This window comes from Lepisma saccharinum, chromosome 13 (assembly GCF_977018435.1).
Source record: "Lepisma saccharinum chromosome 13, izLepSacc3.1, whole genome shotgun sequence".
In the NCBI taxonomy this organism is placed as follows: domain Eukaryota; kingdom Metazoa; phylum Arthropoda; class Insecta; order Zygentoma; family Lepismatidae; genus Lepisma; species Lepisma saccharinum.
Genome location: NC_139241.1, coordinates 65,095,462 through 65,111,015, shown reverse-complemented (window position 1 = coordinate 65,111,015; position 15,554 = coordinate 65,095,462). Strand labels below are relative to the sequence as shown.

At 40.1% G+C, this 15,554-nt stretch overlaps 1 protein-coding gene across 2 annotated transcripts in view; it reads left to right on the top strand.

The window, feature by feature from the left end:
* Positions 1–604: 604 nt before the first annotated feature.
* Ret (protein kinase receptor Ret oncogene) overlaps positions 605–15,554 on the top strand; it is a 349,319-nt gene continuing 334,369 nt past the window's right edge. For both annotated transcript variants that reach the window (XM_083134370.1, XM_083134369.1), the window contains exon 1: positions 605–832. In XM_083134370.1, the coding sequence (XP_082990496.1) occupies positions 778–832 (55 nt within the window). In that variant the 5' untranslated portion in view covers positions 605–777. The remainder of the gene's footprint in view (positions 833–15,554) is intronic.

Below are 15,554 nucleotides of genomic sequence, written 5' to 3'. Positions count from 1 at the left end.
AAATCTTTGACTTTTTCATCCACAGATTGAATTTTCTGATTTCCACTCATGAACTGAAATCCCTGATTTTTTACTCATAGACTGAATCCGGATTTCTTTCACTCATGAACTGAATTCTATGTTTTTTCACCAATAGACTGAATTCCTTGGATTTTTCACTCATAAACTGAATTCCTCGATTTTTTACTACCAGACTGAATTTCCGACTTTTCCACTAAAAAACTAAGTTCTCTAACTTTTAATACGTAGCTTGAATTCTTTGACTTTTTCACTAATAGAATGAATCCCCTAACTTTCACTTGAAACCGAATTCCCTGAGTTTTCCATGATTTACAGGTTAGTGATAACCATGATTAATATGAAAGGGAGAAAAAAACTGATGCAGAGTGGAGCATCCTTCAACAACCGTTCGCCCTTTTCTGCCAGGACGCGTGGGCGGTTTATTGCCACTGGATCCACCGTGTGGCCCACGCGAGACGGCAAAACATTATCCTCACGCACGCGCCCTCTCCCCCGAGCAGACCAATCGGCGTCGCGTGACGTCACAACACGTACCACCGCGAGCAGGTGGACGTCGGAGTGCCTTGCCATTCCGTGACACGGCGTCTGTGTGCGAGGCGGTGTTCCGTCCGACCTGCTTGATCGATCCTCACATAAAACAACTTCGCGAGTGCAGCAGGTGGACGCGCGAGTGTATCTAACTAACGATGGACAAGTTTTGGACGAGTTAAATCCGTTGGAAGTTCGTTCCCGCCTTTTTATCGCACCGAAAAAAAAATGAGCGCTAACGCAATAAAGCTCTGTTTCATTGTTGCAGCGACTTGGCTAACAGGTAGGAACAACTTTTCCCGATTCTATAGCACTTGTTTAATCTGCACTGTCTTACGTTTGTACTTATCTGTGTCCTTAGTGCGGTTTCTATGGATTTTTATACTTTCGCGTTTTTTTTTTTACCCGCACGAAATTGCGCGCCAATTTGCTGAAAAATACAGTTCTTCTGTACTTATTATTTAGTGACTTGGTTAACATGTAGGAACATGATACTTGTGCCATTTCCCTAGCACCTGTTCAGTCTGCACTGTACAACGTTTGTGCATACGTGTGTGATTTCAATGGATTTATTTACTTTCGCGCGTTTCTTTTCCGCGCGAAATTGTGCGCCAATTTGCCGGAAAACGGCCTTCTTCAGCACATATTTACTTCTGATATTACAATAACTAAACCAAGAAAACTTTCTATTACTCATGGGAGAGGAAGAAAAACTTTACAAAATCATTGTTGGGAAGCCTAGTGGAAAGAGACCCGTAAGAAGGCCAGGGCGAAGATGGAAGGATGATATTAAAGCGAACCGGAAGTAAATTGGTGAGGATGGTCAAGAGTGGATTGATCTTATTCAAGATAGGAGTAGATGGAAGCACAGGCACATCCAAAGAAGGGGTTGGTGGGGACGCAGTCCCATATTCATGAGCATAAAATTATTTTACAGGCTTGGAAACATGAAATTGGAGCTACCCAAGAGTAACATTTACATTCTCTCATTCTGATACACCTATTTAAGTATTTGCAATTCACTTTGCAAGAGAATATATTCGAAATAAATTATGTAAAACTAACTTAAAATTTCACATATTGGCCATTTTGCACTGAAATAAATAAAGCAAAATAAAACATTATCAAAAGTACTTGCAAGATGGCACGATTTTCATTATTTTGGGGCGTTTACTATGATGAACGACTGACAGGTGTACTCTGAAGATCCACACTTGATGGGTGGTCATTAAAATGGGTGGGACATCTGTAGAAAAGGGATCCATTTTGAATTTTAAGTCTGGCATTGTCCGTATGAAACAGGTTTATATTTTCACGTGACGTGACTCATTTCTCAAGCTCTCTATTACGCTTCAGCAGTGACGTCACCAGAGACTTTCGTAAGGATGGACTCAAGATTATATTTCTTTCCTATTCCTCAAATTCTCGCTTTTTCTTTCTTCCTTTCTCTGTTTCTGTATTTTATCTCTTGTTTCTCTCCTTCTTTTCTTTTATATTATCTTTCTATCTTTATAACTTTCATTTAACTTCTGTGTTCTCTGTTTCTTTATCATCTCCGTCTTTATCTGTCTTCCATTACTTGTTCTCTCCTTATGTCTGTTTCCCAATCTCTTTCATGTGTGGTGTGTTCGTGATCCTTAAAATTTCTCCCATAAGCTACTTGGATAGGCAGTACAGCAGGCTAAAATATTTCGCGGTAGGCTAAAGCCTCTGTACTTGAAAGGATTTCCAAAATTGTTGCTGATCAAACTAAGTGCAGCGAGGAAATATTCGATAATACATATTTCGTATTAACTGACGGAATTATGTCATATCAGAAGCTATGAACATGTTCTGTTGTAGCGTATGTATGTGTGCAGAACACCCACCAACACAACATTTACTTATTTGTAGTGAACTAAATATCCTGATGCTGTTTAAAAATCCATATTAAAATTAATTGTATATAGGGTGGCTCACAAAAAAGGTAAGGTTTAAGGGACACCCACTTAGTACACAACCTGGACTGCACAGAGAGTATAGTCCTCTGTGAGGCTTGTGTTGTGTTGTTGAGTCCACTTTATGCACAGTAAGGCTAACCGGGACTGGACCTACAGTTTAAAGTGGGATCCGAACCACTATGGCCTCCACAGGGTATCGAACCCGGGACCCTGTCCACATATGTTTATGATTGTCTCTTTATCTATCACATCTCATCACCCCGCCATCGTGATTAGTCAAAAGTGTCAGAAAATAAAAGATAAAATAAACCAAAATAAGTTCAAAATCAAAAAGGTAACCAAAAGTATTGTAGTCAATATTTGGACACCTTTCTGGATCACCGTGTATAATTCAAATAAAAATTGCATATATGTAACCATTTATACAATATTTGAGGTTAATGGAACTTCGGGTTATTTTTCTAATATTTTTGTCCAGTTTTAAGTCCACTTTATGCACATTTAGGCTAATCGGGATTGGACCTAGGGTTTAAAGTGGGATTCGGATTAGTATGTGCATCCTCCGGGTATCGAACACGGAACCCATCGATTACAAGGCAACGATGTTACCACTACCACTAAACGTCGGGTTTAGGAATACCAGAAACTGAATTGTAAGTAACCGCGACGTGTGTGTCTTCGTGCTTCCTTTGTGGTTTAGATTGATTGATTGATTTTGTCTATATTACTTCGCTTTTCTGCCACTTTTGGACAATCGCGAGGATGAGGATGAGTGATGATATGATGAAATTAATAAAGGGACACTCACAAAGAACATCCATGTCCAGGCGTGGATTCGAACCCGGGGCCCCCTTGTCTTAAAGAGCCACACCGAAATGAAAACATTTATTTTATAACCCACTAACGATGTTAAAGCGGAAGCAGTGAGATTGTCGACCTAGTACGTAGGAGCTCAACAAGTAACATGTCAGCGTGGAAAGGTGGAGAGTCAGACACACAGTCGAAAACGAATGGCAACGGGATAATGCGCTGCAATTAAGCTTCACGGGACTTTAATATTGTTCAATTTGCTTCACAAATTACCAGCCTACACTGCCGAAGTGTACTCCTCGAGGAAAGTCAATTTTCTTCATTTGGCGTAACGTCTCTGGCACGACCACACACACACACACAGAATTCTAAATGCATCAAATCAAGGTTGATGAACTTTTGATGCATCAATTTACACAGCTAAAGGTTTTAATTTAGTTTATTTGAAAGGATTATGCATTTTAGTGCATCAGATGGAACAGCAGGTGAGAAAACCACTCTTTGATGCATTTGTGTGTGTATTTTGATGCAGCAAGAGGACATCATTACCAATTAATGCACCTAAATGTGTTACAGGAGTCAACATATTTGGGTCAATTGACGCACTTTGGATTATGCCCATACAAGAATGAATGGGAATGAGATAAAACATGTAAGTGAGATAAAATAATAATGAGATAAAAGCATGTAACAATGTCCACTTATACATCTGTACCCACTTGGCATTTCCAACAATCAAAAGAGACCTCCGTGGCGGAGTGATTAGCACAACGCGCTACCACGTCACGGGTTCGAATCCTGGACATGGGCGTTCTTTGTGAGTGTCCATGTATCAATTTCATCATGTCACCAGTCATCCCCATCGTTACTATTAGACAACAGTGGCAGAAAAGCGAAGTAAAATAAGCCTCATGAATCAATCAAACCAAGTATATAGGATTCGCATATTGCGCATAAAATACGTAAAAACAGTTTGCTAGTTTTCGCCCATTATTTGGCAATAAAGTTTCTAAGAGCAGTTTTAATTATACTTGTTGACGTCACATAATGCTAAAATAAGTTATAACGGTCCGAGGAATAAGTTGCAATAGCTCACAGTAACACCATACTTGTTATTACGGTGCAGTTGTGTAATATTCCCCATCCTTTAGTTCGTTTCCATCCCTTAGTGGTTATTTAAAGTTGTAATGTTTGTACATATTAATCTTGTATGTTGTAAAATAGACACAAGAAGATTGTAAGATGATTCTCACTCTAATTACATCGCGTAATGTAGTGTTATTTTATCAGAAAACATGCACGTCACTACATTTCCCCTGCTACGTCTTTCACAGTATACGTTCTCAGTCAATTCGTCTCTGTGTCGCGAAAGTTCCGCTCAGCGAAGTATCCGCTCACACTTACAAGAACCATTAATGACCCTCCCCCCCCACCCTAAGAAAAACCAAATATTCATGTATGATATTTATTTAATATTTTTTACCATCACACTTTTCCCAGGCTGTGGAATGGCTAAATAACTGAAATATCTTTCAACTATTTAGGCGTGTTTAAAATCTGTTTATAAAAGCTTCGTCATTATTTTCTTGCTTTTCAAAATCTACATGAACTATCTTAGGTCTCCATCCTGGCACAGCTTCTAGGATGTCCTGAAATAGTCAGTCTTGCATAAGTATTCTTCTTTTTGTTCGGCAGCAAAGCAAACACGATCGGATGTATGTTCGTCTCTTCGTTGCTGTTCCCAAAATCAGCGTGAATTGTGTAAATCTGTTTGCTTGAACCTTTAAACGTTCCGTCCATGAAAAAGTTGTCCTAAATCTGTAAAGCTCTCTCTTCCTTTTGCTGTGCTCAGAATAGTAATTCTTTCACCTGAAGTATCGTCTTTTAAAAGAAAACTGCTTCCGTCTGTCATTTTTAACTATTCTTCGTCAAACACGATTTCCTCCAGAGTCTTCGGTGGCGAAGGGATGCATTGCTCTCAGCGATGAGTCATACGCGCTTCTATCCTCCAGGAAGCTGAGCGCAAATTTCGCAAACATTCCATTTGAGCGCAATTTTTCATACAATCATTCGTCTCGATGACCGAGCGTTTTGAGTACTGGACTCATTATCTTAGCACCGAAGCGCTCAGGTTTGAGTCCCGTCGTGGATATTCATTTAATTTAATTATTCTCATAGATGCGATTACCCTTAAAGGCAGAAAAGCGACGAAAAATAGGTAAATAGGAATTTAGTGGTGTCCCTCATAACGAACGAAATCCGTTTCAGGACGACGTTCGCTATGTGAAACATTGTCACCCATTGGTTACTACAGGAATAATTTTGATCCTTTCTCGACCCCGGTTCAAAATCGGAAAACATTGTATATATATATATATATATATATATATATGATTTTTTATCCACTTTTACTGGTTGCTAAGTTGCTGGCAGTTTGTTCCACGTATTAGAATTCTACCTTTCGTTACAATGCTACTCTTCAAACTGATTTCATGCGTCAGTTATTCGTTCATTGTTGTTTCGGCTTTCAACGCATTCGTCGACCTTTATTTTAGTGCATTTATACAATCGTTTATTACATGAATTGTAGCCAGGTCGTGTAACATAATGCACTGCTGAGGCATGTGCAGTGTGCGAAGTAACGGGGAGGGGGCGGATGCCAGGGATTTCCCCCTCACTATGATTTCACCCCGGTAGAAAAAAATTAATCCCTGCCAGAGGGATGCTTTATCCCCCCCCCCAAATAAAATGGAAATGACAGCATTTACCTTCTCTTAACTGTGGAGCAAACAGCACTGAAATATCATTCTGAAAAATAGTTATTTAACCTTTAATACAGGACAATTGCCTCCTACTTCGCATCTGAAGTTCTATTTTTAAATACTCCTTTGTTTACGGTTTGCATTGTCGTCGGGTGCAGAGGTTGTACAAAGAGCTCGCATACTAACGCTGCTACTCTGTCCATTGTTAACTACTAAAACCTAACGCCATGGGCCCATGGCAATACATTTGAATTGAATTGAATTGAATTTAAAATTTTGGGTGCATCTGCACTAAGGCCATTTTGCACCCGTCACATTATACGGGAGCCAGCCCCTTATCGTTACAAGTAGCAACTCTATCGTTGCAGAACTAAAATCATAAAATAGTAAAATGTTCTCACTTTCGTTAAAAGCTGAGGCTGTGCAGGGGCACTCAGCACACACAAGGACAAAAAACAGGACAACACACACAAAATTATACTGGCCAGAGTGCCAGTCGCCAGAGCCTCGTTCGTCTGCAAAACGCAGTCCAGGGTGTACTAACGTGGAAGTGAGGTTGACAGTTGGGTGTACTAGGTGGAAAATCACCCCTTACACCCCTCAATACATTTGATTTCGTTAGCTTTATTCGTTGGAGGTAGATTTCATTTCTCTCCGCACCAGGTTTTCTCAGGCGGGCAAGTCACAGATACTTATATTATAATTATTATTATTACTATGAATACTACTACTTATACAGTGTATATATTTTTAAAAAATACATACATCTTTAATTTCCATATTATGTACATCCATATGCAATTTGCATAACTGTATACAGACAGAAAGCTGTTTATTATAGTTAGATAATTCAGTGTAAAATAGACTGTAAGCTTAAATTTAACCTTACTTCAAATATTATTATTAATAATAATAGTTGCTGTAATTTACGGTCTGTCAGTAACAGAGAACAACATGTTTTGTTTTAAAATATCGCTACAATTTCACCATTACATTAACTCTTTCCATAGTTTACTTTGAGTTGGTGTTTTAAGTCCACTTTATGTACAGTAAGGCTAATCGGGACTGGTTTAAAGTGGGATCCGAACCACTGTGTGCCTCCACCGGGTATCAAACCCGGGACCCTTTGATTACAAGGCGACGACGCTACCACTGCGCCTTCGGAGAGTCCTAACACTTTCCAGAAATCACCCTGCGGCCGCCCTTGAGAGTTACTAGTTCAATAACTCTATTTTGTGTATGAGTTTTATTAGAATGTAAATATACTAAGTATTTCTAAATTACGTGTAAATAATATCGTAAGATTTTGATGTCCTAGGGAAGAACCACTATTCTAAAGTACTTAGAACTTTAAAGCATTACTTACTGGTTAACATATACAAATTTGCAATCCCAAAAAAACCCCCACGAAATGAAATCTCAAATACGCCACTGAGTGGGCATCCCCCCCTCCCCAAAGCAAAAATCTTAATTCGCACACTAGGCATGTGTCACGACATTCACGTTCAGTTCGTTATGCGGGACATATTCCGGCCCGTGCGTGCGTTCGTTGTGCGAAGGAGACACCACCGTAATCAACCTCCAGCTAATAATTTTATTGTAAGAAATATATACAGGGCGTCCCCGCACAACACCGACACACCTTCACGGCGTGTTGAGGACATCAAGACAAACAAATTTTCTCAATAGCTTTTTTCTCTGCGAATCTTCGCAAAACGACATTTTCTATTCTGTATGAATGAGGCCACGCAGAAAAATTCACGGTTTGCACCGTCAGCTTTTTCTGTCGGAAAACATTAAATTTTATAGTACGCATAGAAATGTTATGGTTTAGTCCATCCAATTAAATCATACATTTATCATCATCCATACATGTGTTCCATATTCTAAGTTTTCTTTTTGTTGATGTTTTTCTAAAGAATGATTTCGGAACTTTATCAACAAGCGTTCACATTCCAAATTTGATTGGTTATACGGAATGTCGATAGTGTTTCTGACAGGTATTATAATTGTTAGTGTCAACCTTATTCCTTGGTTTGTACGTCACGGACACTGCCGACTTGTAACGATTCCATTGAAAGTCAATGTATTCATTACAAGCCGGCAGTGTCCGTGACGTACATGTACAGGATAAACGTAGTCTCAACGAGCAAAATGCTGTAATAGGTTACTCTGTGTATGTGTTTGCAATTCTCTCATTTTTCTCCACTACTGGATAATCACGTTAACGATGATAAATGAAGGAATTTAAAGTAGGCACAGAAAATAATTCGAACCCGGAACCTTAGCTGGTGAGGCACAACATACTTGAGACAGCAATAAAGACTGCCTAAAGAGCACGAGCTTTATAAAGGCGTTCGATAAGCAAGGCACCACTGTAGTGCATATACAGGGCTTAACTCAAAAAAGGAAATTGTAAGTTTACGTCGTCTGAGCATCTGATGGTACTTGATTTGATTTTTGTTATTTAGCGTCGCTTTTCTGCCACTTTTTGCTAATGGCGACGATGAGGATGAGTGATGACATGATGAAATTGATGAAGGGACACTCACAAAGAACATCCATGGCCAGGCCGAGATTCGAACCCGGAACCCCTGGCGATGTAGCGTGCTACGCTATGCACTCTGCCAATGAGGAGGCCGGTGCGCCTGATTTACACTCACACTGTCACAAACTGAATTGAACCTTGAAGATTGTTTGCCTAGTTGGAGCTGAACCGAGTTCAGTTCACAGTTTTCTCAGGACTGTCGGGAAAAACAAAAGTCTGTGCGTTGTCTGGTGACTACCCAACCACACTCGAGCAGCCAAACAATCGGGTAACCACATTCAAAGTTTCCAAGACTTCCTAAACGATTAATTAGAATCCAGCTCTGAGGAGCAGTGATGCTGGGGATTAGCTCGATGTTTCTCCACCGAGAAGATGTTCTCTGCGTTTCGCAAGCTGCTGCACGAGTGAAGATGTTTCTGCAACATCGAATCACCTCATTTCAAAACGTCACACAGTGCAGGCTGTGTATCAAAACTTCCCTTTCCTTTACTAGTAAAGCACTGATCTTGTCTATGTCTCGTTTTCATCTCGACAGAAGCTGAGTTAATTCCTGTAATTCTCAGAAGAGAAGTTCTACCTCTGGTCTTGGAGAAATTGAGTTCATGTTCGCAAACTGACGCCACCTGTCGAGATGTTCCGCATTCTAAAACTACACTGCAAAACGTGTAAAGTACAAGATTTTTGGAAGTAAACGAGTGGCTTTTTCAAGTAACAGTAACTTCTGCTCAGTTACTTTTTACAGTGAGTTGCTTTACTTTATGTTCGGTTTATGGGGACTGGACCTACAGTTGAAGTGGAATCGACACCACTCTACAATGTGCCTCCAGCAAGGATCGAATCCGGGGTACCTTGATTACCAATACGCCATCAGGGATATTGAAGCGATTAGCTGTTACATTTGTCAAGTAACGCAATTATAATTACTTTGCGTTTACGTATGAAACGAAATTTTGGATTATTTTCCATTTTCTTACGTCCATATTTTCACATTTAAAAATTTCAGTTCAATAATACAGTAGAGAATCGATAATTCGAGATTGACGTCACAGGGACTACCGCGAATTAGAACGAAACCTCCGCGCATACCGTATAACCTAAGGAAAATCTGTGCACTTTATGCACAGTAAGGCTAATCCGGACTGGATCTACAGTTTAAAGTGGGAACCACTATGTGCCACCACCGGGTATCGAACCAGGAACCTCTTGATTACAAGGCGACGACGCTATAACAAAAAACTACAGTGTGTGAAAAATGGGGAACAGGGCATTATTATGAATATTGTACTCGTACTTAGATTCATCTCATCGCCGCGAAATGCCCAAATTATAGAGAAAAGCAATGTAAAATATGCACAATAAATAAAGATGAAATAACTCTACTGGGATTTGAACTCGTAAACTTCTGGAAATTATATGATTTATCGCATCACGGGGTAGCCAGTAGAAGATTGAATTGCTTTATTTTACTTCTGTGTTTCTGCCACTCTTGACTAATTGCTACGATAAGGATGAATGCTGATAATTTGAAATGGATGAAGGGACAATGACAAACACATATGGACGGCACACAACAAGGGCCTCATAGAGGATTATACCAGGGTTGTTGAAGGTCCAGGAATTTTAAATATATTCAATTCCGGTCTAGGAGAGAAAAGCAGCAAGTGTAAATGAGCTCTGGACAGTAAAGAACCTTTCTAAGCCGCGCGTCAGGCTAAGTTTGCAGCAGGTTTTATGTATCAATCCGCGCGAGAACTGAGCTGAGAATCTTCCGTGCCAGTCTTGCCTCAACCGCCGAGCTGCTTACATCGGAGACACTGAGAAAATCCGCAGTATTGCCAACCGCACAACACATCAAAACCCGCATGCATGTCAAGCGGAATATATTTGTGTTTCTTTTTGTCTCCTGAAACATAACATTTTAGAAGTACTTTTGGCGCAAAAATTATTTAATAAATGTGTCATTAATATAAGAGGGAAATAACTTCTAAACATGAGAGCATGTGTGTATATTTGAAGCACGCAAAACGAAAAATAAACGGAGATAAAAGTAAACAACAATATCCCCCTCTTGAATTTAATGACGAATTATTATTTTTGGTTTAGAAAGAAATACATTTATGAAAAACGTGGTTGCTTCGTCCGCAATACATCCGCTCCAGTACGACACACGGAATTCAAGTTATACCACCAAAAAAGCATGATTTGTTATTGGTGATATATACAACCAGGCGAATTGTCTGTCGCTATTACTCTGGTTTCAATTTATGAATCAATCACTTCACTAAACCAGGATCCAAATCTTGGTCTGTCCATTTTTTGCTGATAATCACCCTCCCCTTTCTTTGCGCGGAACAGTAAATATGCGCCTTCAACAAAGCTTTCATTGCCGCCAGTGGGTGTAACAATAAGCCTCCCCCTTCCCCTCATCGTCGGTTTCTTCAGCCCTGGCGGTGGTTTTCCATGGTGGTATCCTTCCATGTTTTATTCCCCCTTCCCCACCCACCGAATTGAAGGATGTCTCGTCCAAATAATAAACATGTTTCTTCTCACTGAGATATATTTTAATACCGCGGAGATTCTTTTGTCGTCAAAACAACAAAAAAATAGTTTCCTCTTGCTAAACTCAAACCGCAAATCATTCAACACCCGTGATACAATTCGTGCGCACATTCACCTCACGCCCTGTTTTACTTTGATCTTGTTGCCGCAAGGCGGATTATGCATTTAAAACAACTTGCTTCACTTTGAAGAGCATTTCCCTTCGGATGAAGCCCAAAATAACATTCGGGTAAAACCGCGCGCTGAACAGGAGATTCAGCCATTCTCGCCGCTCTACAATAAACATAGGGTTGAAATAGTGGGATGAGCAACACTGGTATCACCGATTCCACGCGTTCTGCAACGCATTCAGTCTCGCTCTAAAGTTTCAGTGTCTCTTCAACGCAATACACATTGCAGTTGGGGAATCTGCGGTTCTAAGTTCGCCTGCACAGTGATTGCAACCAATTAAGTCCATACCTGCTAATGGATGTATTACTTTGTCTGTATATTACAAATTAAATAACTGTTTTCTTGCAAGTATGCAGTTGTGTCTGAATAGAACCCGTCTCAGTGGAACTATATTCTTGCGCGCACGTTTGGATCTACATATGCGAAAACCTGCTGCAAGGTTGACTTGACGCTTGGCTTAGCTCTAAAGTATTTCAATTCGGTCGAGGAAACTTTTTTGCGGATGAATTTAAAAACGGTCCAGGGACTTTCTTCTGGATCAATTTAAATCCGGTCCAAGTCCCGTATTGAAAGGAAACAATACTCAACTTGGACCTAATTTAAATTGTGCGAGAAAGAAGGTTCTGGGGTCCTGTTCCAGAACCCAATATAACCCATAGAATTTAAGGGTTCCTGGACTTATAACAACCCTGAATTATACTGTCTATGGGTCAAGACGCCAGAGACTCGTAACCAGTAGAAGTGACGCATGGTAATAACTCCAGCTCCAAATTCCTGGCGCTGCACGAAAATGCACTAATACTTACTATTTGTGACTGCTCGTTCGATACTCCCGATTTATCTTCCACGGCAACTCTTGCAAGGATACAGTGCAGTGGAGGATTGATTTTCCGTGAGTTCCCTTCTCGCTCGACCACGAAGTCACGCGAAGCTCTGCACAATCCCCCAAGCTTTCCGCTGCGTGGCGGGTTGCTTACTACGCGGGGCATGTGGAGACGGACTGGTCGGCACCCAAACAAACAACTGACGGTCGACAGGGCGTGCAAGGACCTCGTGACACGCAGGGGAATGGAATGTGCGTATTCACTGGCTGTTACGGAACTAAACATATTGTTCTTATTGATTTGGTTTATTTAACTTCACTTTTCTGCCACCTTTGCCTAACCGCGACGATGAGGATGAGTGATGATATGATGAAATTGATGAAGGAACACTCATAGAGAACGCCCAGGCCGGGATTCGAACCCGGAACTCTTGCCGTCGTAGCGCGGTGTGCTAGCCACTCCGTCATGGAGGTTGAGAGTGTTACGGAACAAATTCTTGTTCAACAATGGTGCTAAACAGCCGACCTCCGTGGTGGAGTGGTTAGCACAGCGCGCTATGGCACCAGGGGGTCCTTGGTTCGAATCCTATCCTAGGCACGGGCGTTCTTTGTGATTGTCTCTTCATCATCTTCATCGTCGGGGTTAGCCAAACGTGGCCTTAAGCGACGTAAATTAGCAGATTCATTCAATCCTAACTGAACACATATCAGAATAAAACCATAGACAAGCAATTTGGTAATATTTTAAGGTAAAGAGATTTTAAAGGTCTTCCCTTGTACGTACATTAGAAGCCATGGAGGCTCATAAGGTGCATGTTCTTCATGATTTTGGCCAGTGTGGAGGTGACGTAGTCAGCACGAAGCGGCTGCTGCCTTCACCCTCCATGGTTGCCCCCAAGGTAGCCACTTAAATAGAGGCTGGGACATAATCTGAAAAGTTGCCGCTTGAGCTCTTCTACTACGGGAATCGATTTCATTGATTAATTGAGTTGGTGTTTTAAGTCCACTTTAAGTACAGTAAGGCTTAATCGGGACTGGACCTACAGTTTAAAGTGGGATCCGGATCCGAAACACCGGGTATCGAACCCGGGAGCCATTTAGAGGGGGGGGGTTTCTAGGGTTCAAACATCCCCCCCGAAACTTCTGACATGTTGGATTAATGGAAGTTCAGAAACCAAAATCTGTAACAAATTTTCAACTTTTTTTTTTGTTTTCGAAGCATCACAAAAATAAATGGAGACAATGTTGAAACGATCGAGCTAGAATTTTCATACATTTGGAATTCTGAAACTTGAGTGAAACAGGATTAATTCTCGGAATCGACGCCCACCCGCGACCCCTCCATTATCACTTCTGCTGTCATCTTTCCAGTGTTTCCAGGATCTCCAGTTTTGTAGCGCATTACGTTCGCGATTGAGGTTACAATCCATGCACCAGGCTAAGTTTTTAAAAAGAATAACTGGTTCCACACTTTTGAAAATTCCAAAAATTTAATTTTAAAGTCAAACAAGAAAAACTTTATGACAAAAATTTCCATCTAACTTTTAAAGCTTTTCTCTTGAAGGTATCTAAAGTTTAATGACGAAGTATAATAATTGTGCATTTCAGTACACACTGTATGAAACGTAAAAAAGAACAAAAAGAAACTTGTGCTGGATATTCACTCAACTGCTGGATTGAGTAAGCCCCCTCAAGGGTATATTATAATAATAATAATAATAATAATAATTATTAGTATTATTATTATGGAATAAAATTGTTTTATTATGACATTTTAATTATTATTGTACAATTTTTGTTATTATTTCTATTATTCAAATTTCTGGCGACGCCCATGGGAACAATTATGAATGAACCCCCTCCCCCGAAATTTTTTCCTGCCTACGGCCATGCCGGGAGCCCAGCATTACAAGGCGGCGACGCTACTCCGAGAATCGAATTCCACTATTTGACTATTCAGAACCTCTTCATTTGACTGTTAACAATTCCAGTATTTCACTATTCAAAGTTCATGGTTTTAAGTACACTTTATGCACAAAAAGACTCATCGGGACTAGACCTACAGTTCAATTGTACAGAATGCCAGTAATTAACCGTTCAGAACAGTTGAGTATTCAATGCAAATTTCATATTTGGAATTAGCTATTAAGTCAGAGGTTTGTTTCAAGTGACATGCGTGTGTCATCTTATATTTGTCTACGCATATATGTCGTATTCTATTTATAATTTTTTAACAGAATTAATTGCCACTCATTAGATCGCATCTATTAAAAAAGTAATAAATAAAAAGGCAATATCGCGTTCAAAAGAGCGGCCGCGGAGCTGTAAATTGCACAGATTATTTTTTAAAAACACGCCTCCATCAATGCATGGGATTAATTTTTTCGTTCACACCCGCGGGCTATGCTTTGATGAATTGGCTCATCGATCACAGCTATTGGGTGGTTATTCGCTGCCTGCTTTTCTTTTGTTTTGTTCCAGTTTCCTCTCGCAGCCTCCACCAGGGAAAAAAACAAAACCGGTAAAAGCAACCGAACATAATTTTTCCGAAGGCTGTTAATCACATCAATAAATCTCTTATCAACAGGTGCGGTCTTTCTGACACACCCGGTATTAAATGGACGCCGTCATCCACAACCTTCACTTGGGCGTTTGGACCACAATGCTTATTCAAGCTCTTCTCACTGCAGAGAAATCTGTTATGGACAGACATTCGTGTACTTTAATCGAATATACAGGATGACCATAAAATAAGTGGCATTTTAAAAACAAACGTTGCGGTGTAGTATTTTGTTCATTTTACTACCTCTCTTTCTCATATCTCCTTTCTTTGTCATATTTATTATACTCTTCTTATTGAGATTCGATATAACTTTAAATCATAGATCTAATTAGTATTGATCAGAATATCTGCGCATAAATATTCTTAAAACAGACGTTTGATTTCCCAGTGTCGAATATTAGTTTTGAAAATTTTATATTTTTTAAATGGAGCTTCCATCCTGTTGTACAGTTCGGAATCCAGAAAGTAGATTTTCCGGATGCCTGTACTTGTACCGTTCAGAAACCCACTAGTTGATTGTTCAATACCCCAGTATATGACTGTTTAGAACCTTGTAGTTTTGACTGTTTGTTAAGAATCCGGTAATTTTTGCTCTTCAGAACCTCGTAATGTGTCTGTTCAGAATTTCAGCATGAAAGTTCAGAACTTCGCAATTTGGCTGTTTAGGAGCTCGTAATTTGACCCTTCAGAATATCGTAATTTTGACTGTTTCGGACCTCGTAATTCTGATCAGAACCTCGTAATTTTGACTGCTCCGGACCTCGTAAGTCTGTTCAGAACCTCGTAATTTTGACCGTTCCGGACCTCGTAATTGTGCTCAGAATCTCGT